Source organism: Castor canadensis, chromosome 6 (assembly GCF_047511655.1).
Source record: "Castor canadensis chromosome 6, mCasCan1.hap1v2, whole genome shotgun sequence".
Lineage (NCBI taxonomy): Eukaryota > Metazoa > Chordata > Mammalia > Rodentia > Castoridae > Castor > Castor canadensis.
In genome coordinates, this window is record NC_133391.1 from 116,852,922 (window position 1) to 116,877,236 (window position 24,315).

At 36.4% G+C, this 24,315-nt stretch overlaps 1 protein-coding gene across 6 annotated transcripts in view; it reads left to right on the plus strand.

Annotated features, from left to right (window-relative positions):
* Ankrd31 (ankyrin repeat domain 31) overlaps positions 1-24,315 on the plus strand; it is a 186,755-nt gene that overhangs the window by 127,973 nt on the left and 34,467 nt on the right. For all 6 annotated transcript variants that reach the window (XM_074077275.1, XM_074077276.1, XM_074077279.1 and 3 more), the window contains one exon: positions 8,030-8,126. In XM_074077275.1, coding sequence (XP_073933376.1) covers positions 8,030-8,126 — 97 coding nt within the window. The remainder of the gene's footprint in view (positions 1-8,029; positions 8,127-24,315) is intronic.

The window sequence follows — 24,315 nt, forward strand, 5'->3', positions numbered from 1 at the left end:
ATCTCAAATAAACGACCTAAATAGTAAGGGTTGAAATTAAAGAAACAGAGACCAAAAACAACAACAACAACAAAGAATCAATGAAACAAAAAACTGCTTCTTTAAAAACATAAACAAGATTGACAAGCCCCTGGCATCTGACTAAAATGAAGAGGGAAAAGACCAAAATTAGTAAAATTAGAAATGAAAAGGGGAGATAACCACAAACACCAAGGTAATGCAGGGAATCATCAGAGACTACTTTGGGAACCTATATTCCAATAAATTGGAAAAATCTTGAAGAAATGGACAAATTTCTACATATTTATGACCATCTCAAACTGAACCAAGAGGATATTAACCACCTGAGCAGATCTAAAACGCGTAATGAAATTGAAGCAGCAATAAATAGTCTCCCAAAAAAAGAAAAATCCGGGACCTGACAGATTCTCTTCTGAATTCTACAAGACTTAAAGAAGAACTAATACCAACACTCCTTAAACTTTTCCATAAAATACAAAGGGAAGGAATACTGCCTAACTCATTCTGTAAAGCCAGTGTCACACTGATCCCAAAACTGGACAAGGATACATCCATACAAGAAAACTACAAACCAATCTCCTTAATGAACATTGATGCAAAAATCTTCAGTAAAATAATGGCAAACCAAATCCAACAACATATCAGAAATATCATTCACAACAACCAAGTCAGGTGTATCCCAGGGATGCAGGGATGCTTCAACATACGCAAATCTATAAATGTAATACAGTACATTAATAGAAGCAAAGACAACCACTTGATCATCTCAATAGATGCAGAAAAAGCCTTTGATAAGATTCAATACCACTTTATGATAAAGGCTCTAAGAAAACTAGGAATAGACGGAATGTACCTAACATTATAGAAGCTATGTATGACAAACCTATTGCCAACATCATACTTAATGGAGAAAAACTGAAACCATTTCTCTTAAAGTTAGGAATGAAACAAGGATGCCCACTCTCCCCACTCCTACTCAACATAGTACTGGAATTCCTAGCCAGAGCAATAAGGCAAGAAGAAACAAAAGGAATACATATAGGTAATATACTCAAAGTATCCCTGTTTGCAGACGACATGATCTTATACCTCAAGGACCCAAAAAACTCCACCCAAAAGCTCCTAGATAACATAAACAGCTTCAGCAATGTAGCAGGATACAAAATCAACTTACAAAAAGCAGTAGCCTTTCTATACACCAACAGTGAACAAATTGAGAAAGAATATAGGAAAACAATTCCATTTACAATAGCCTAAAAAAAAATCCAATACCTAGAAACAAGGGAAGTAAATGAACTCTACAAGGAGAACTACAAACCACTGAAGAAAGAGATCAAGGAGACTACAGAAGGTGGAAGGATCTCCCATGATCATGGATTAGCAGAATCAATATAGTAAAAATGGCAGTACTTCCAAAAGCAATCTACATGATCAGTGCAATTCTCATCAAAATCCCAATGCCATTCATCACAGTGATTGAAAAATCTACCCTAAAGTTCATTCGGAAACACAAAAGACTGCAAATTGCTAAAGCAATACTGAGCAAAAAGAGCAATGCTGGAGGTATCACAATGCTAGACTTCAAACTATACTATAGAGCCATAGCAATAAAAACAGCATGGTACTGGCACAAAAACAGATATGAACACTAGTGGAACAGAATAGAGGACCCGGATATGAATCCACACAGCTGTGCTCACCTTATTTTTGACAAAGGCACCAAAAACATAAGATGGATAAAAGACAGCCTCTTCAACAAATTCTGCTGGGAAAAGTAGTTATCTGCCTGCAGAAAACTGAACCTAGATTCATGCCTGTTACCCTGTACTAGTATCAACTCAAAGTGGATTGAAGGACCTTAATATCAGACCTGAAATCTTGCAGTTAGTACAGGAAAGAGCAGGGAATACTCTGGAAGCAATAGATATAAGCAAGGACTTCCTCAGTAGAACTCCAGCAGCACAGCAAGAGAAAGGATGAACAAATGGGACGACCTGAAATTAAAAAGCTTCTGCACAACAAAAGAAATGGTTTCCAAATTGAAGAGAACACCCACAGAGTGGGAGAAAGTATTTGCTAACTACACATCAAAGAACTGATAACCAGAATATGCAGGGAGCTCAAAAAACGAAACTCCTCCAAAATCAATGAACCAATAACGAAGTGGGCAACTGAACCAAACAGAACTTTCAAAGGAAGATGTCCAAATGGCCAAAAAAAACCACATGAAAAAACACGCACTATCCCTGGCCATAAAGGAAATGCAAATCAAAACCATACTAAGATTCCACCTCACTCCTGTTAGAATAGCAAACATCAAGAACACCACCACCAACAAATATTGGGAAGGATGTGGGGAAAAAGGAACCCTCATACACTGTTGGTGGGAATGTAAGCTAGTACAACCACTTTGGAAAACAATATGGAGGCTTCTTAAAAAACTAAATATAGATCTGCCATATAATCCAGCAATACCACTCCTAGGGATATACCTGAAGGAATGCTACTCAGGTTACTACAAAGGCACCTGCACACCCATATTTATTGTAGCACTATTAACAATAGCCAAGCTATGGAAACAGCCAAAGTGACAAACGGATTAAGAAAATGTGGTATTTCAAATAGTGGAATTTAATTCAGCCATAAAGAAGAATGAAATTTAGTCATTCACAAGTAAATGGGTGGAACTGGAGAACATCAACTTATGCAAAGTAAGCCAGGCTCAGAAGGCCAAAAATCGCATGTTCTCCCTCATATGTGGAGTATAGACCTAAAACAAATGCAGTAATATTACTGGGCATTCACCCTAAGGGGAGAATGTGCACAGGAGGAATAGAGAAAGGGAAGGAAACCTAAAACTTGAATGTGGTTGATATGCTCACTGTAGAGGAGCAAATGTAGTAATCTTGAACTAGCAGAGGCCACTGTGGAAAAGGGACCAGGAAGTAGCGAAGAGATCTGGCAAAGATGAACCAGTGTGGGTTGCAATACACATGTGCATGAAAGCAACACTACAACACTAGGAATCTCTCTGTATAGCTATCTTTATCTCAAATTAGCAAAAACACTACCTCTTTCTTATTATCTCTTTGTTTCCTCTTCAACAAAATCAGAGGACAAGAGGGAAGTGGGCCAGAGGAGGGTGGGGGAGGGGAATGGAGATAGCCCAAACAATGTATACACATGTGAGTAAATGTAAAAACAAACAAACAAAAAAGTAAATAAGTAAAATACGGTACATAGTATATTTTGAGGAAAACAGTACAAAAGAATTCAGACTCCTCTATAAATATGTAGTTTCCATATTTTATTTAGAATACCACATGCATCTAAATTATTTTTCTAAAATCATTAGCATTTCTATACACTAACAATGAGCAAACGGAAAAAGAACGTATGAAAACAATTCCATTTACAATAGCCTCAAACAAAATCAAATACCTAGGTGTAAACCTAACAAAAGATGTGAAAGACCTCTACAAGGAAAACTATACACTTTTGAAGAAAGAGATTGAGGAAGGCTATAGAAAGTGGAGAGATCTCCCGTGCTCATGGATTGGTAGAATCAACATAGTAAAAATGTCGATACTCCCCAAAGTAATCTACATGTTTAATGCAATTCCCATCAAAATTCCAATGACATTCATTAAAGAGATTGAAAAATCTACTGTTAAATTTATATGGAAACACAAGAGGCCACGAATAGCCAAGGCAATACTCAGTCAAAAGAACAATGCAGAAGGTATCACAATACCTGACTTCAAACTATATTACAAAGCAGTAACAATAAAAACAGCATGGTACTGGCACAAAAACAGACATGAAGACCAGTGGAACAGAATAGAGGATCCAGATATGAAGCCACACAACTATGAGCAACTTATCTTTGACAAAGGAACTAAAAATATACGATGGAGAAATAGCAGCCTCTTCAACAAAAACTGCTGGGAAAACTGGTTAGCAGTCTGCAAAAAACTGAAACTAGATCCATGTATATCACCCTATACCAATATTAACTCAAAATGGATCAAGGATCTTAATATCAGACCCCAAACTCTTAAGTTGACACAAGAAAGAGTAGGAAATACTCTGGAGTTAGTAGGTATAGGTAAGAACTTTCTCAATGAAACCCCAGCAGCACAGCAACTAAGAGATAGCATAGATAAATGGGACCTCATAAAACTAAAAAGCTTCTGTTCATCAAAAGAAATGGTCTCTGAACTGAAGAGAACACCCACAGAGTGGGAGAAAATATTTGCCAGCTGTACATCAGACAAAGGACTGATAACCAGAATACACAGGGAACTTAAAAAACTAAATTCTCCCAAAATTAATGAACCAATAAAGAAATGGGCATGTGAACTAAACAGAACTTTCTCAAAAGAAGAAATTCAAATGGCCAGAAAACACATGAAAAAATGCTCACCATCTCTAGCAATAAAGGAAATGCAAATTAAAACCACACTAAGATTCCACCTCACCCCTGTTAGAATAGCCATCATCAGCAACACCAACAACAACAGGTGTTGGCGAGGATGCAGAAAAAAGGAACCTTCTTACACTGTTGATGGGAATATAAACTAGTACAACCACTCTGGAAAAAAATTTGGAGGCTACTTAAAAAGCTAGACATCGATCTACCATTTGATCCAGCAATACCACTCTTGGGGATATACCCAAAAGACTGTTACTCCAGAGGCACCTGCACATCCATGTTTATTGCGGCACTATTCACAATAGCCAAGCTATGGAAACAGCCAAGATGCCCCACTACTGACAAATGGATCAAGAAAATGTGGCATCTATACACAATGGAATTTTATGTAGCCATGAAGAAGAACGAAATGTTATCATTCGCTGGTAAATGGATGGAATTGGAGAACATCATTCTGAGTGAGGTTAGCCTGGCCCAAAAGACCAAAAATCGTATGTTCTCCCTCATATGTGGACATTAGATCAAGGGCAAACACAACAAGGGGATCGGACTATGAGCACATGATAAAAGCGAGAGCACACAAGGGAGGGGTGAGGATAGGTAAGACACCTAAAAAACTAGCTAGCATTTGTTGCCCTTAATGCAGAGAAACTAAAGCAGATACCTTAAAGCAACTGAGGCCAATAGGAAAAGGGGTCCAGGAACTAGAGAAAAGGTTAGATCAAAAAGAATTAACCTAGAAGGTAACACCCACGCACAGGAAATCAATGTGAGTCAATGCCCTGTATAGCTATCCTTATCTCAACCAGCAAAACCCCTTGTTCCTTCCTATTATTGCTTATACTCTCTCTACAACAAAATTAGAGATAAGGGCAAAATAGTTTCTGCTGGGTATTGAGGGGGGGGAGCGGGAGGGGGTGGAGTGGGTGGTAAGGGAGGGGGTGGGGGCAGGGGGGAGAAATGAACCAAGCCTTGTATGCACATATGAATAATAAAAGAAAAATGAAAAAAAAAATAAATGCAGCAAAACTAATAAAACCTAAAAAAAAATAAATAAAATAAATTATTTTTCTAAATCTGTAATTTTTCATTGTAAAAGGATAGTAGATATGCTTCAAAAATAATAAAGAGGAGCAAAATGTTATCACCTGTCCTGCCATTTAGGTGTACTTGTTTCTAGGCCTTTTTTTTTTTTTTTTTTGTCTAAAAACAGGTTTTTGGTCATGCTAGATAAACCATTCTTTTTCCTCATAGCCATCATTCTTTTCTTTCTTTTTTTCTGGTCAGGATGTGGGGAAAAAAAGAACTGTTTTTTTTTTAAAATTACTGTTCTACTGGGGGTACATTGTGACATTTACCAAAGTTCTCACAATATATTATAGTTGAGTTCACCCCGTCTTCATTTTTAATGGTTACATAGCATCCTGTTTAGTAAGTTTCACAGTTTGCTAAAGTTTTTCCTTTGGTTGAACATTTAGTTTATTTCTGAGTTTTTGCCACATCATGCAGCTTTTTCTGGCTTATGATTATCTTCTTAGGAAAGACTGACGTAGTTGGAGTTACTGGACCAAATTACGTAAACATTTAAAGATGTATTGATTTATACCAAAAAATTTATTTTCTAAAGTATTACATACTAATTTTTATTCCACTAACATACTTTAAAATATTTGTTTCCGGGCTGGGATGTAGCTCGGTGCTACAGTGCTTGCCTAGCATGCGTGAGGCCCTGGGTGCGATCCCAGCACCAAAAAAGAAAAGACAAAAAAGTATATATAGATATTTGTTTCCATATATTGCTAGTATCATCAGAATTTTCATTTAAAATAACCTCATTAATTTACTTTTAAAAATGTGCCTCACATTTTCATTTGTCTTCTTGATTGTCATTTTATTTCCTACTTTGTAAATTGACTGTTCCTACTCTTTATTCATCATTTGTAGCCTGGCTGTATAATAAAATTATTGATCCCTTTTCAAACATAACTACTAATACTTTTCAGACACTTCACTTTTTATTTGTAATGTGTTAATGTTTCAGTATAAAATTTTAAATTTAAAAAATCTATTTTCCTTTTTTCTTGTTTCTTTTTTAATACAGGCATTATCTCTGTGAGGTATTTTTTATTTATTTTCTATATTTATTTATTTATTTTCTATTTTAGTTAGGAGTGGTACTTGAAGTCAGGACTTTTTGCACTTGCAAAGAAGGCATTCTACAGCTTGAGTCACATCTCCAGTCCTCTTGTTTCTTTTGATGCTTCTGAAATTAGAAACTTCACCTCACCCCCAGATTTAATAATTTTATTTTATTATAACCAATACACTGAATAATCATGACATATTTATTTTTGTCTCACTGTCCTTTATGTAAGGAGAGGTAAGGTGATGGAACCCTAGAGTTCTTGACTGGTGACTTAAGTGCTGACCGTGTTTGGCTCTGCACTGTCTGACAAATGTTTAAAATTCAGTCTCTTCAAGTCAGGCTGGAACTCCCATAATGTGGGCAAATGCACATTTCTCTTTTCCTGGTCCCTGTCAGTCTCTCCTCTCAGCTTTAAAAAAAAAAAAAATTCCGGGTAATATACCCCCACACCGACTTTGCCCCTCAGGTAGAATCCCTATAGTCAGAATCACAGTTCACACCAAGTCCTGAGGACCCTTCCAATTTCGACCCACTGTTAAGGTAGTACAGTTACTTTCTACCACTGTGGTGGCAATTTCTTTGCTTTGCTATGGAAAGTCCTCACTCTTCAGGTTCTTGACCCCCAGATATTAAGGGAGAAATACCAATTCACTTTTACCTCAGCTATGAGTTTAGTTATGTTTTCTAAAAAAATCTTTTAAGGAACTTCCCCCATTAGGCTCAAGGTAAAAGGAAAAAGCCCCATTACCCCTGACTTTTGCCACTCACTTGGTTAAGCCACAGCTCTCTGAAGAAATCTCTATAAATTCACTCCTCTCCACACACATTCTTACGCTTTTTATAACTTTGATTTGGCTGAGGAATTCAAGAGGAATGAATCTAATTTTTGTATATTTCTTTGAATTTTTTCTTAAAGAGGTCTTACATTCTCTTTGATATGTTTAGTGACTCAACTAAACAAGGCAGAAAATTGCCATTTTAAACATTTTTTCCTAAGAATTTTAGTACATCATTCATCTGAAATCTCTTGTATATGTAAGAATAGGATTTCCCCCATATTACTAAGAGGAGGAGGAAGAAGGAAAGGGGAGAAGAAGAAGAAAAGGAGTGAAGAGAAGAAAGGAAAGATAACCATAGAGACCACATGACTAATCCAGTTTCCCAGAATTTAGTCAGTAGGGCAGCAGAATTAGAATTTGGGCTGCCTGCTCTTTCTTGGCACAGTATTGTAACTTATATACCTTAGGGCATTTTCTTAGAATGACAATTATTAAGTAAGCCTTGACTTAGGTCTCTCTGGGCCATTAATACTGGGGAAGTGGATGGGGAACAATCACTTTTTAAAATAACAATAGCAGTAAACCTGTGTAACCAACCTCAACACTTGTTACCCTTCAAGTTATTGACTTTATTTTTATTTTTTCTAGACCAATACATTGAAAAGATGTTAGAGATAAAAGAGGTTATGGATGATGTACTTGCCAAACAGAAAGCAGAAAGGGATGATCTGGCTAAAAAATACAGGTAAGTGAAAAAAAATGAATTGCCTTAGAATTTCTAGAATTTATCCATTTTTTAGAGATAGTAGTTACAGTTTGGATCTGGAATGTCCCCTAAAGGCCCATGTGTTAAAAAGATTAGTCCTCAGCTTGGTACGGTTAGGAGGTAGAGGAAAGTTGGAAGACCTTTTGAGAGGTCTTCTGGTCAGCAGGGGAGCCCTCAAAGGAGACAGTGTTGGCTCCTTCCTCTTCCTCACTTTTACATCTGGCCCTGAGGTGAATGGTTATGGTGCCACCACCCACTCCCACTGGATGAGCTGTCTCGCCACAAACCCAGAGCAGTGAAGCCAGCTATCTTTGGACTGAAACCTCTAAAACTGTCATAAAGAATAGATCATTTCTCTTAATAATTTTATCATCTCAGGGACTTCTTACAGTAATGAAAAGTCAAGTAATATAAAGAGTTAGGCCTAGAATTTCTTAAGAATATAAGCATTGCTTAGGACCAAAAATGACTTTACCAGGTTGTCTAATCTGTTACCTTTGTGGGGAATTATTTTTCCCAGGAGGGTATTTTTCTACTTTATTACTTGAAATATTCAGAAAAGGACATTTTGATATCTTAAGAAGTTACCTACAGGGAAGAAGAGCTTTATGAATGCCTTTTGAGTCATGGCTCCCATAGATAAAATTTCTTTCCTTAGTACAAATTTTCTACATTAATTTTTTTCTTTTTGTTATCAAATATGTCCTAAACAGTTGATTAGGAGTTGATTTTGTGTTTTTGTATAGTTCTGATTTATTTTGCTAATACTTTGTATACCTCTTCTCATTCTTTTTTTTTGAGAAAAATGTTCATCTTTTTCTTGTGTGGGCATTTTTTATTAGTCTTTCATAACTTTACTACATACGCCCTTTATTTTTTAGTCACATTTAGTTTTTCTAAATATTTCCTTTATATCCTTGTCTTATAATCATTTGACATCTACTATATATTCATTTTCTGAGCTTATTTAAAAATCAGTTTCTACATTTTTTTTTATAAATCTGCCTTTTATCTCTGTTTGCCTCTCTTCAGTATGTAAGTATCATAAATTCCTTTGTTTCCTGACCTGTTTTCCTGCAATAGCAAGCAAGCGAACTTTTATGACCTATAGATCAATAACTGAATATTGGTTATGTTCTCCGGGACTTTAGAGAGTCCCCTAGCTTCAGTTTTCTTCATTGTCCTGTAGTGAACAATGTACCTGAAGTTTTTGAAAGATCCTTATCTGTTGAGATCTTAGGTGTTTAAATCTGTATTAATATTGTAAGATTTCAGTTCTTGGTATGGGTAATCTATAGAGAGCACCTTTGTTTTTTGTCTGAATTCTGTATTTCACATAGTTTTAAGTGTGGTTTTATTTTTCTAACAAGTTATGCTGCCAGTTGTTTGCTAACCTAGTTTCTTTTTTTTTTTTTTTACAATTTTTTTAATTAGCATATATTAATTATACAAAGGGAATTTCATTGTGATTTTCCACACATGCATGTGAGGTACTTTGATCAAATTTATCCCCTCTATTGCTTTTCCTGGGTCCCTCCCCAACACCTTTTTAACCAGTTTTTAAAACAGGTTTCATTATTATATTTTCACACATGTATATATAAAGTACTTCAATCACAATCACCCCTCATTGCCTTCTCCTTTCACCCTCTATTCCCACTGGTTCCTCTCCCCAAACAATCCCTGTTTTACACTCATGTCATTCTTTTTTTGTTTTTTTGGTTGTTTTTTTTTTTTTGTCTAGATTCTACAGATGAGAGAGAACATGAAATATTTGTCTTCCTCAGTCTGGCTTATTTTGCTTAACATGATTTCCAGTTCCATCTACTTTTCTGTAAATGACATAATTTTGTTCTTCTTTGTGACTAAATAATACTCCACTGTGTATAGGTATCACATTCTTTATCCATTCACCATTTGATGGGCACGGAGGTTGATACCATAGGTTGGCTATTGTGAATGTAGATGTACAGGTATCTCTATTGTATACTGACTTATATTTCTTCAGATATATGCCCAGGAGTGGTATAGCAGATCATATAGTAGTTTCTTAAGAACCTTCCATACTAATTTGCATAGTGGCTGCAGTAATTTATATTCCCACCAACAGCATATAAGGGTTTCTTCTCCCCCACATTTTGTTATTGTTTGTTTTCTTGATTATAGCCATTCTGAATGGAATGAAATGAAATCTTAATATCATTTTGATTTGCATTTCCTTTATGTCTAAGGGTATTGAATATTTCATCTATTTTTTGGCCATTGTGCTTCTTTTCAGAACTGTCTGATTTATTTGCTCAATTATTAGTTGGAGTATTTGTTCTTTTGGTGTTTAATTATTTGAGCTCTTTATATATTCTGGATATTACTCCTTTATCCAAAGAATAGTTGGCAAAGATTTTCTCCCATTCTGTAGGCTGTCTCCACTCTGGTGATTGTCTGCTTTGTTATGCAGAAGCTTTTAAATTTAATGCAATCCCATTTGTCAATTCTTGTTCTTATTTCCAGAACAGTTGAAGTCCTATACCTGTATCTTCAAGTGTTTTTCCTAGTAGTTTCAAAGTTTTAGGGCATACATTAAGATCTTTGAATTATTTAGAGTTGATTTTATATAGGGTGAGAGTTAGGGATCTAGTTTCGGTTTTCTACATGCAGATATCCAGTTTTTTCGATAGCATTTGTTGAAGGGACTGACTTTTTTCCAGTATGTATTTTTGACTTCTTTGTCAAAAATCTGATGGCTCTGGCTGTGTGTGCTTACTTTTGGATCTTCTATTCTGTTTAATTGGTCCCTGTGTCTGTTTTTGTGCCAGTACCATGCTGTTTTTGTTGCTAAGGCTCTGTAGTATAAGTTGGAAGTCTAGTGTGGTGATTTCTCCAGTAGTAGATATCAGGATTGCTTGGGCTATTGCCATATGAATTTTAGGATTTCTTTTTCTATTTCTGTGAAAAATGACATTGGGATTTGGAGAACTGCATTGAATAAGTAGATTACATTTAGTAGTATGGCCATTTCAGTAGTATTAACTCTTCAGAGTTCTATAATTCTCATTGTAAAGCTTTTTTTTACCTCCTTAGTTTATTCCTAGGTTATTTTTTGAGCTATTGTGAATGAAATATTTTTCCTGATTTGTTTCTTAGACTATTCATTATTAGTGTATAGAAAAGCTACTGATTTTTGTATGTTGATTTTGTATCTTGCTATTTTGTCAGAAATGTCTTTAAGTTCTAAGAGTTTTATGGTGAAAATTTAGGGTACTTTAAGTATATGATTATATCATTTGCAAATAGAGATAATTTGGCTTCATCCCTTCCTATTTGTTTTTCTTATTTCTTGCCTTATTGTTCTGGGTAAGAATTCAGGCACTATATTGAGTAAGAATGGAGAGGGTGGACAACTTTGTCTTATTCCTGACTTTAAAGGAAATACTTTTGGGTTTTTCCCATTTAGCATGATGTTGGCTATAGATTTATCATATATAGCCTTTGTTATGTTGAGGTACTATTCCTAGTTTATTTCAGAACTATAATCATATAGGGATTAAATTTGGTAAAAGGCTTTTTATATATTTATTGAGATAACATGACTTTCTACTTTATTTTGTTTATATACCATATTGTATTTATTCATTTGTGTATGTTGAACCATCCTTGCATGCCTGGAATGAAACCAACTTGATCATGGTGTATGATTTTTTGTGTGTGTGCATGGTACACACACAGGCAGGCAGGCACTCTGCTACCTGAGCCATGCCCACAGCCCTTTTTTGCTTTAGGTATTTTTTTTTTTTTTAGTAAAAATAATAATAAAGTTTATTAGTAAAGAAATTTAGTCTAACAGAATAAAAGTGGGGGGAAATGAAAGAAAAAGAGAAACATTCTTGCCCCCCATGCAGGGAATGGGAGTAGAGACTCCTGCTTTAGGTATTTTTTGAATAGGGTCTCCAGGCCTGGGCTGGCCTGGACTACAGTCCGCTTACTTACGTTTCCTGAATATGTGGAATGACAGGCATGTGCCACCATGCCCATAGTGATTACACTAATTTATCTTCCCAACAACAATGTGTAAGTATTCCTTTTTGCCCACATCCTAGCCAGCATTTGTTGTTGTTTGTGTTATTGATGATAGCCATTCTGGCTGCAAGGAGGTGAAATTTCAGTGTCATTTTGATTTGCATTTTCTTTATGACCGAGAATGTTGAACAGTTTTTCACATATTTATTGGCTATTTGTACTTCTTTTGAGACTTGTTCAGTTCATTTGACCGTTTATTCTGTGGGTTGTTGATTCTCTGTGGGATTAGTTTTTTAGCTCTCTGTATATTCTGGTTATTAATCCCTTGTGAGATGTGTAACTGGCAAATATTTTCTCCCATTCAGCTATCTCTTCAGTCTTATGACTGTTTCTTTTGCTCTGAAAAAGCTTTAGTTTGATGCAGTTCCATTTGCCACTCCTTTCTCTTAACTGTTGAGCTGTTGGAGTTCTATTCAGGAAATGATTGGCTATGCCTATATGATTCAGTGTATTCCCTCTTTTTTCCTGGAGTATCTTCACAGATCTTACATTAAGATCCACTTTAAATTGCTACTAGTACAAGATGAGAAACTGGGACCTAGTTTCAATCTTCTGCAGATGGATATCCAGTTTTCATAGCACCATTTGTTGAAGAGGCTATTTTTTCTCTGATGCATATTTCAGGTGCCTTTGTCAAAGTGAAATGGCTGTAGTTTCATGAGTTTGTGTCTGGGTCTTCTACTCCATTGGTCTTCATGTCTATTTTTGTGCTAGTACCATTCTGTTTTTATTATTCTGACTCTGTATGTAGGTATTGGTCTTCCTACTCAGGATTGCTTTGATTACTTAAGGTTTTTTGTCCTTCCATATGAACTTTAAGAATTGACTTTCTATCTTAGTGAAGAATGTCATTGGAATTTTGATAGGGATTGCATTGAACATATAGATTGACTTTTGGGTAGTATGGCCACTTTCACAATATTGATTCTGCCAATCCATGGGATGTCTTTCCATCTTCTAATGTCTTCATTGATTTCTCTCTTTAGTGATTTATAATTTTCATTGTCTAAGTCTTTCCTATACAATTTATTCCTAGGTATTGTAATTTCTTGAAGCTATTGTGAATGGTATTATTTTCCTGGCTTCTTTCTCAGACAGTTCCTTATACATAGAAATGCTAGTGATTTTTCTGTATTGAGTTTTGTATCCTGCTACTTTGCCGAATGTGTTTATGAGATCCAGAAGTTTTTTGGTAGACTTTTTAGGGTCTTTCAGGTATAAGATTATATCATCTGAAAATAGGGATAATTTGACTTCTTCCTCCTTATTTGAATCCCTTTTTTTTCTTTCATTGTTCTGACTAGGAATAGTACTATATTGAATAAGAGTGGGGAAAGTGGGCACATTTACATCCTTCCTGATTTTAAAGGAAATGCTTTCATTTTTTCCTCCATTTAGTATGATGTTGGCTATAGGTAAAATGTTGAGGAATGTTCCTTTTATTCCAAGTTCTTTCAGAACTTTTATCATGAAAGAATGTTGAATTTTGTCAAAGGATTTTTCCACATCTGATGAGACGATGATGTGGTTTTTGTCCTTGATTCCATTTATATGTTGTATTACATTTTTGATATGTATATGTTACACCATCCTTGCATCTCTGGATTGAAACCTACTTGATTATGGTGTATGATCTTTTTAATGTGCTATTGGATTCTGTTAGCAATTATTTTATTGAGGAGCTTTACATCTATGTATATCAAGAATATTGGCCTATAACTTTCTTTCTTTTTTTTTTTTTTGATGTGTCTTAACCTGATTTTGGTATTAGGGTAATACCAGCTTCATAATGAGTTAAGTAGCAGTCCTTCCTTTTGTATTTTATAGAATAGTTTGAGTAACATTGTTGTTAGCTGTTTTTCAAATGTTTGGAAGAGTTCAGTGGTGACTCCATCAGGACTTGGGCCTTTCTTTGTTGAGAGTTTCTATAATCGTCTCAATCTCATTGCTAGTTATAGATCTGTTTAAGTTACTAATATCTCTTGGTTCACTATTGGTGGGTCATATGTGTCAAGAAATTTATTTATTTCTTCATTTTCCAGCATGCTGGAATATAGGTCTTTAAAACATTTCTGTATGATCTTCTAAATTTCAATGACCCCTGTTATTGTAGCCCTTTTTTCATCTCTGGTTTTATTAATTTGGGTCCTCTTCTTTTAGTTAATTTGGTTAAAAGTTTGTTGATCTTGTTTATTTTTTCAAAGAACCAACATTTTATTTCATTGTATCATTCTTTTGGTCTCAAGTTCATTAATTTCTGCCCTGATTTTTGTGATTTCTTTCCATCGATTACTATTTGGATTGGTTTATTGTTGTTCTGAGTTTGAGGTGCATCATCAGATTATTTATTTGCAATCTCTAACTTTCTGATATGGTCACTTGTAGCTATAAATTTCTCACTTAAGATTGCCTTTGCTGATGCTGGCGGTATCACAATACCCAACTTCAAACTATACTACAGAGCCACAGTAATAAAAACATCAAGGTACTGGCACAAAAACGGATGTGAAGACCAGTGGAACAGAATAGAGGACTGGATATGAATCCACGCAGTTACACACACCTTATTTTTTACAAAGGTACTAAAAACATATGATGGATAAAAGACACCCTCTTCAACAAATTCTGCTGGGAAAAGTGGTTACCTGCCTGCAGAAAACTGAAGCTAGGTCCGTGCCTGTTACCCTGTACTAGCATCAACTCAAAGTGGATTAAGGACCTTAATATCAGACCTGAAACCTTACAGTTAGTACAGGAAAGAGCAGGGAATACTCTGGAAGCAATAGATGTAAGCAAGGACTTCCTCAGTAGAACTCCAGCAGCCCAGCAACTAAGAGAAAGGATGGACAAATGAGACTACATGAAATTAAAAAGCTTCTGCACAACAAAAGAAATGGTCTCTAACTTGAAGAGAACACCCACAGAGTGGGAGAAAATACTCACTGTCTATACAACAGACAAAGGACTGAAAACCAGAATATATAGGGAGCTCAAAAATCAATGAACCAGTAAAGAAGTGGGCAACTGAACTAAACAGAACTTTTCAAAGGACGAAGTACAAATGGCCAAAAAAAAAACCACATGAAAAAATGCTCACCATCCCTGGCGATAAAAGAAATGCAAATCAAAACCATTCTAAGATTCCACCTCACTCCTGTTAGAATAGCTAGCATCAAGAACACCAACAATGACAAATATTGGCAAGGATGTGGGGGAAAAGGAACCCTCATACACTGTTGGTGGGAATGTAAGCTAGTACAACACTTTGGAAAACAATATGGAGGCTTCTTAAAAAACTAAACATAGATCTGCCATATGATCCAGCAATACTACTCCTAGGGATATAGCTGAAGGAATACTACTCAGGTTACTACAAAGGCACCTGCACACCCATATTTATTCCAACACTATTAACAATAGCCAAGCTATGGAAACAGCCAAGATGCCCCACTACTGACAAATGCATTAAGAAAATGTGGTATTTCTACATAGTGGAATTTTACTCAGCCACAAAGAAGAATGAAATTTTGTCATTCACAAGTAAATGGATAGAACAGAGAACATTACCTTAAGTGAAGTTAGCCAGGCTCAGAAGGCCAAAAATCATACATTCTGCAATACTCTGCTTTTGGAGTATAGACCTAAAACAAATGCAATAATATTATTGGATATGGGTCACAAAAGGGAGAATGAACACAGGAGAATAGGGAAAGGGAAGGAAACCTAAAACTTGAATGTGGTTGATGTGCTCACTGTATAGGAGTGAATATAGTAATCTTGAACTGGCAGAGGCCACTATGGGAAGGGGACAAGGAAGGACCAATGTGGGTTGCAATACATAAGTGCATGGAAGCAATGCTAAGAATCTCTCTGTATAGCTGTCTTTATCTCAAACTAGCAAAAATGCTGTATTTTATTATCTCTTATGTTTTCTCTTCAGTAAAATCAGAGAACAATAGGATGGAACGGGATGGGGAAGGGGGAAAGGATAGAAGAGGGAGGAGGCAACCCAAATAATATATACACTTTTAATAAATGTAAAAATGATAAAAGAAAGAGGAAAAAAAAGATTGCCTTTGCTGTGTCGCAAGGTTCTGGTAAGTTGTGTCCTTATTTTCAATTGAATCTAGGAATTTCTTAATTTCTTTCTTAATATTATAAGTGCATTCTTCAGTCTCAAAGTTTTTGAATAGTTTTCTTTACTGTTGATTTCTAGTTTTATTCCATTATGATATCTTAGCGTACAGGGGATTAATTTGATTCTTTTTGGTATTGTTGATGCTTGCTTTTTGACCTAGCATGTGATGTATTTTGCAGAAAGTTCCATCAGCTGCTGAGAAAAATGTATAATCTGCTACCATGAGATGAAATACTGTATAAATGTCTATTAAGTCCATTGTTTGGTATTGTTTCATTCTAGGATATCTTTGTTAATTTTATATCTGAATGTTCTGTCTATTGGTGAGAGTGGAGTGTTGAGAACTCCCACTATTATTGTATCTGGACCTATCTGCTCCTGTAAGCTCAGAAGTGTTTATGAATTGGGAGGCTCCAATGTTTGGTACATATATATTTAGAATCTTCTTACAGGATTATTCCTTTTATCTCTTCTGATTTTTCCTTAAACTTTGCTTTGTCTGATAGGAAAATAGCTACTCCTACTTGCTTTTGGTTTCTCCATACCTGGTAAATAAATCTTTTCCCAACCTTTCACTTTTAGTTTGTGTGTTTCTTTGGTTTTTTATTATTATTATTGTTTTATTATTCATATGTACATACAAGGCTTGGGTCATTTCTCCCCCCTGCCAACACCCCCTCCCTTACCACCCACTCTGTCTCCTCCCTCTCCCCCCACCCCCTCAATACCCAGCAGAAACTATTTTGCCCTTATCTCTAATTTTGTTGAAGAGAGAGTATAAGCAATAATAGGAAGGAACAAGGGTTTTTGCTGGTTGAGATAAGGATAGCTATACAGGGAGTTGACTCACATTAATTTCCTGTGCATGTGTGTTACCTTCTAGGTTAATTCTTTCTGATCTAACCTTTTCTCTAGCTCCTGGTCCCCTTTTCCTATTGGCCTCAGTTGCTTTTAAGGTATCTGCTTTAGTTTCTCTGCGTTGAGGGCAACAAATGCTAGCTAATTTTTTAGGTGTCTTTCCAATCCTCACCCCTCCCTTGTGTGCTCTCGCTTTTATCATGTGCTCAAAGTCCAATCCCATTGTTGTGTTTGCCCTTGAGCTAATGTCCACATATGAGGGAGAACATACGATTTTTGGTCTTTTGGGCCAGGCTAACCTCACTCAGAATGATGTTCTCCAATTCCATCCATTTACCAGCGAATGATAACATTTCGTTCTTCTTCATGGCTGCATAAAATTCCATTGTGTATAGATACCACATTTTCTTGATCCATTTGTCAGTAGTGGGGCATCTTGGCTGTTTCTATAACTTGGCTATTGTGAATAGTGCCGCAATAAACATGGGTGTGCAGGTGCCTTTGGAGTAACTTATGTCACAGTCTTTTGGGTATATCACCAAGACTGGTATTGCTGGATCAAATGGTAGATCAATGTTTAGCTTTTAAAGTAGCCTCCAAATTCTTTTCCAGAGTGGTTGTACTAGTTTATATTCCCATCAACAGTGTAAGAAGGTTCCTTTTTTCTGCATCCTCGCCAACACCTGTTGTTGGTGGTGTTGCTAATGATGGCTATTCTAACAGGGGTGAGGTGGAATCTTAGTGTGGTTTTAATTTGCATTTCCTTTATTGCTAGAGATGGTGAGCATTTTTTCATGTGTTTTTTGGCCATTTGAATTTCTTCTTTTGAGAAAGTTCTGTTTAGTTCACTTGCCCATTTCTTTATTGGTTCATTAGTTTTGGGAGAATTTAGTTTTTTAAGTTCCCTATATATTCTGGTTATCAGTCCTTTGTCTGATGTGTAGTTGGCAAATATTTTCTCCCACTCTGTGGGTGTTCTCTTTAGTTTAGAGACCATTTGTTTTGATGAACAGAAGCTTTTTAGTTTTATGAGGTCCCATTTATCTATGCTATCTCTTAGTTGCTGTGCTGCTGGGGTTCCATTGAGAAAGTTCTTACCTATACCTACTAACTCCAGAGTATTTCCTACTCTTTCCTGTATCAACTTTATAGTTTGTGGTCTGATATTAAGATCCTTGATCCATTTTGAGTTAATCTTGGTATAGGGTGATATACATGGATCTAGTTTCAGTTTTTTGCAGACTGCTGACCAGTTTTCCCAGCAGTTTTTGTTGAAGAGGCTGCTGTTTCTCCATCGTATATTTTTAGCTCCTTTGTCAAAGACAAGTTGGTTATAGTTGTGTGGCTTCATATCTGGGTCCTCTTTTCTGTTCCACAGGTCTTCGTGTCTGTTTTTGTGCCAGTACCATTCTGTTTTTATTGTTATTGCTTTGTAATATAGTTTGAAGTCAGGTATTGTGATACCTCCTGCATTGTTCTTTTGACTGAGTATTGCCTTGGCTATTTGTGGCCTCTTGTGTTTCCATATAAATTTCATGGTAGATTTTTCAATCTCTTTAATGAATGTCATTGGAATTTTGATGGGAATTGCATTAAACATGTAGATTACTTTGGGGAGTATAGACATTTTTACTATTTTGATTCTACCAATCCATGAGCATGGGAGATCTCTCCACTTTCTAGAGTCTTCCTCAATCTCCTTCTTCAGAAGTTTATAATTTTCCTTGTAGAGGTTGTTCACATCTTTTGTTAGGTTTACACCTAGGTGTTTGATTTTGTTTGAGGCTATTGTAAATGGAATTGTTTTCATACATTCTTTTTCCATTTGTTCATTATTAGTGTATAGAAATGCTAATGATTTTTCTATATCAATTTTATATCCTGCTACCTTGCTGTGGCTATTGATGTCTAGAAGCTTCTGAGTAGAGTTTTTTGGGTCTTTAAGGTATACGATCATGTCGTCTGCAAATAGGGATATTTTGACAGTTTCTTTACCTATTTGTATTCCTTTTATTCCTTCTTCTTGCCTAATTGCTCTGGCTAGGAATTGCAGTACTATGTTGAATAGGAGTGGAGATAGTGGGCATCCTTGTATCGTTCCTGATTTTAGAGGGAATGGTTCAATCCCCAGTACTGCCAAGAAAAATATTGTTCAAGATTATTCATATTGAGGTAAAGCAAACCAAAACCACAGTCATATATCATTACGTACCCATTGGAATGACTAAAATTTAAAAGACTGACAATTCCAGGTATTTGGAGAGACCTTGCAACAACTTATAGATTGTTGGTGGAAATGTAAGATGGTACTTTTTTTTTTTAATTTTTATTGTTTTATTGCATTCCTGGGATTAAGCCTACTTGCTCGTGGTGAATGATCTTTTTGATGTGTTGTTGAATTCGGTTTGCCATTATTTTGTTGAGGATTTTTGCATCAATGTCCATTAAGGAGATTGGCCTATAGTTCTCCTTTTTGGAGGTATCTTTGCCTGATTTTGGGATAAGTGTAATACTGGCTTCATAAAATGTGTTCGGCAGTTTTCCTTCCCTTTCTATTTCGTGGAACAGTTTAAGGAGGGTTGGTATCAGTTCTTTACAGGTCTGATAGAATTCAGCAGAGAATCCATCACGTCCCGGACTTTTCTTTTTGGGGAGACTCTTGATTGCTGCTTCAATTTCATTTTGTGTTATAGGTCTATTCAGGTGATTAATTTCCTCTTGGTTCAGTTTTGGATGATCATATGTATCTAGAAATCTGTCCATTTCTATAAGATTTTTAAATTTATTTGAATATAGGTTCTCAAAGTAGTCTCTGGTGATTTCCTGGACCTCCATGGTGTTTGTTGTTATCTCCCCTTTTGCATTCCTAATTCTACTAATTTGGGTTTTTTTCTCTCCTCATTTAATCATGTTTGCCAGGGGTCTATCAATCTTGTTTATTTTTTCAAAGAACCAACTTTTTGTTTCATTAATTCTTTGTATGGTTTTTTTGGTTTCTATTTCATTGATTTCAGCTCGTATTTTTATTATTTCTCTCCCTCTATTTGTTTTGGGATTTGCTTGTTCTTGTTTTTTTAGGAGTTTGAGATGCAGCATTAGGTCACTGATTTGGGATCTTTCAGTCTTTTTAATATATGCACTCATGGCTATAAACTTTCCTCTCAGGACTGTCTTTGCTGTGTCCCATAGGTTCCAGTAGGTTGTGTTTTCATTTTCATTGACTTCCAGGAACTTTTTAATTTCCTCTTTTATTTCATCAGTGACCCATTGTTCATTAAGTAATGAGTTATTAAGTTTCAGCTGTTTGCATGTTTTTTTGTCTTTACTTTTGTTGTTGAGTTCTAGTTTTACTGCATTGTGATCAGATAGTATGCACTGTATAATTTCTATTTTCTTATATTTGCTGAGGCTTGCTTTGTGCCCTAGGATATGATCTATTTTGAAGACAGTTCCGTGGGCTGCCAAGAAGAATATATATTGTGTAGAAGTTGGATGAAATGTTCTGTAGTCATCAAACTAGGTCCATTTGATCTATAATATATTTTAGAACTTGGATTTCTTTATTGATTTTTTGTTTGGATGACCTATCTATTAATGATAATGGGGTGTTAAAGTCTCCCACAACCACTGTGTTGGAGTTAATATATGCTTGTAGGTCTTTCAGGGTATGTTTGATGAAATGGAGTGCATTGACATTGGGTGCATATATGTTGATAATTGTTATTTCTTTTTGGTCTATTTCCCCTTTTATTAGTATGGAATATCCTTCTTTATCTCGTTTGATCAATGTAGGTTTGAAGTCTACTTTGTCAGAGATAAGTATTGCTACTCCTGCCTGTTTTCGGGGGCCACTGGCATGGTAAATCTTCTTCCAGCCTTTCATCCTAAGCCTGTGCTTATTTCTGTCAGTGAGATGGGTCTCCTGTAAGGAACAAATTGTTGGGTCTTCCTTTTTAATCCATTTTGTCAAGCAGTGCCTTTTGATGGGTGAGTTAAGTCCATTAACATTAAGTGTTAGTACTGATAGGTATGTGGTGATTCCTGTCATTTAGTTGTTAGTTGTTTGAAGGTTTGATTGTGTGTACCTAAGTTGAGGTTACTCTCTACTTTCTTGCTTTTTCTTTTCCTGTAGTTTGGTGCTGCCTGTCCTTTCATGGTTAAGTTGGGTTTCACTTTCTGTGTGTAGAATCCCTTGAAGAATCTTTTGTGGTGGTGACTTTGTGGTCACATAGTGTTTTAGTTTCTGCTTATCATGGAAGACTTTTCTTGCTCCATCTATTTGGAATGATAGTTTTGCTGGGTAGAGTATCCTGGGGTTGAAGTTATTTTCATTCAGTGCCCGGAAGATCTCACCCCATGCTCTTCTTGCTTTTAATGTTTCTGTTGAGAAGTCTGCTGTGATTTTGATGGGTTTACCTTTGTATGTTATTTGTTTTTTCTCTCTTACAGCCTTCATTATTCTTTCCCTAGTTTCTAAACTTGTTGTTTTATTGATGATATGTCATGGGGTACTTCTATTTTGATCTGGTCTGTTTGGTGTCCTGGAGGCCTCTTGCATCTGTATGGGAATATCTTTCTCTAGATTTGGGAAATTTTCTGTTACTATTTTGTTGACTATATTACGCATTCCCTTGGCTTGCACTTCTTCTTCTTCTTTGATGCCCATGATTCTCAAGTTTGGTCTTTTGATGGAGTCGGTGAGTTCTTGCATTTTCTTTTCACAGGTCTTGAGTTGTTTAATTAATAGTTCTTCAGTTTTCCCTTTAATTACCTTTTAATCTTCGAGTTCTGAGATTCTGTCTTGTTTTTGTTCTGTTCTTCTGGATTGACCTTCCATTTTGTTTTGCAATTCTGTTTCGTTCTTTTTTTTGAGGTTTTCCATATCCTGGGTCGTTTACTGTAATGTTGTCTATTTTTGTACCGAGTTTATTTATCTCTTTATTAATCGTGTTCTCTGTTTCACTTTGATGTTTATACAGTGCTTCTATGGTTTCCTTTATTTCTTCTTTTGCTTTTTCAAATTCTCTATTTTTGTTGTCTTGGAATTTCTTGAGTGTCTCCTGTACGTTTTGGTTGACCCTCTCTAGTATCATGTGTATAAAATTCTCATTGAGTACCTGTAGTATGTCTTCTTTTAAATTATTCTTGTGGGCTTCATTGGGTTCGTTGGCATAGTTTATCTTCATTTTGTTGGAGTCTGTATCTGAGTATCTGTTTTCTTCATTTCCCTCTGGTTCCTGTACTAATTTTTTCCTGTGGGTAAACTGGTTTCCCTGTTTTTTCTGTCTTCCCATCATTGCCCTTGGTGTTTTTATTGTCCCTGTACTGTGTGCTATTAAGTATTTTTTGTCTTATAATAATAGCACTAGTGATATTTAGAAAGGAAGGGTGAGAGGGGATGGAAAGCAAAGAAGTTAAAGGAGAAGGGAAAAACAAATAATCAAGCAGGAAAAAAACACAGCAAAGAAACAAACAAAAAAGTTTCAAAGATATTAACATGGAGAGACAGTGTACTAATCAACTGTAAGCTGTAAAGGCATTAGAGAGACAGAGAGAGGATTGAAAATAAAAAATAAAAAGTATAGAGATAAGAATAAAAATAAAAAATAAGTAAATGAAAGAAAATACATATATATAAATAAAATAAAATAAAACAAAATAAAAAATAGAAAATAAATAAAACCCTCCAAGTTCAAATGCAATGAAGTTTTAGTCTTAATAATTTTGGTGTCCATCTCTCAGCCTCCAGTCCTGGAGATGGTGCCTTAGATGTTGTTCTGTAGCTGTCTCATCAAAGGGGTAACATAAAGTAGAACAAAACTGCACCAAAAAAAAAAGACTCACAAAGTGTCCCAAGTTCAAATGCAATACAGTTTCAGTAAGTTTTTCAGCATTCAGGTGTAGTTTGGTTGTTTTCTCATCAAAGGTAGGGAGAGAGAAAAAAAAGAGTCTGGAGACAGGTCTGTGAATGGCTATCTGCGGCTGTGGCTTGCCTGGCCGCTGCTGTCAGCCTGCTGTTTTTGGCGGCGTTAGTTATGCCGATCTCTGGGGTGAGCTTAGCACTCACCTCGTCCCCAGGCTTTGTTTACTCAGAGTTCTCCTGTGCGCAAGCCACTGCTACAAGTTTTCCCCTTTTCAAGCACACTGGGGAAGGTGACACTGCACCCGCTTTCTCAGGCCTGCGTGTTTTTTTTACCATTCACATGAGAAGTGGGTCTTCCCCTCTCTCCTGTGGGGTTTTCCTCCCACTGCTGCTTTTACAAGCTTTCCTGCTTCTGCTTGCTGGGTGTGTGCTGCTGCTCCTGCCAGCTGGCCTGTTTGTTTACAGCTCATGTGGGAGGTGGGTCTTCCCCTCTCTCCTGTGGAGTTTTCCTCCCTCTGCCACTCTCACAAGCTTTCCCGCTCCTGTTAGCTGGGTGCACACCACCGCTCCTGCCCTCTCCAGCCAGGCCCTGCTTGTTTGTTTACAGTTCCAGGAGGGCCTTCCCCCCTCTTCGGCATTCAGGGCACCCCACCCTCTTTGCTAAGTGTCTTTATTGTTCTTATTGCTTATTACTCAGTTTCTCTTTTTTTCCCTGGGTCGGGGTTGGTCTGTCCAGGGGGCTATGCTGATCTGGCCCAGGGTTGTCTGTGGAAGTGCCACATAGCGCTTAGCTCACTGTGTCCATGTCTTCCCAAGCCGTCTGGGTGCAGGCGTCTGGCAGCCCAGGGGCCCTCCTGGTTTCTCTGTTTAATGTGAAGTGGAGATTCTCAGCGCAGGCTGGAGGTGTGGAGGGGTCAAAGTTTTGCCTCTTCTCGGTGGCTTTGCCTGCAAGGTGTGTCTTCAGCGTCTCTCCAAGATTTCACTATAGGAGGCACGCTTTCTGCTTCCTCCCTCTAGCTGCCATCTTGGAATCCTGCTATTTCTTTATTGAATGTGTTTTCCATGCCTTCTCCTTCTATGCTCACGTTTCATAGGTTTGTCTTTTAATGGTGTCCCAGAGGTCTTGCTTGTTATGTTCTTACTGCTTTTTTCAATATTCCAGTACATCTACCTTGTCTTTGAGCCTTGGCATTCTGTAAGAAAGGCTTTCAGCTGAGGTTTTTTGTTTGTTTGAT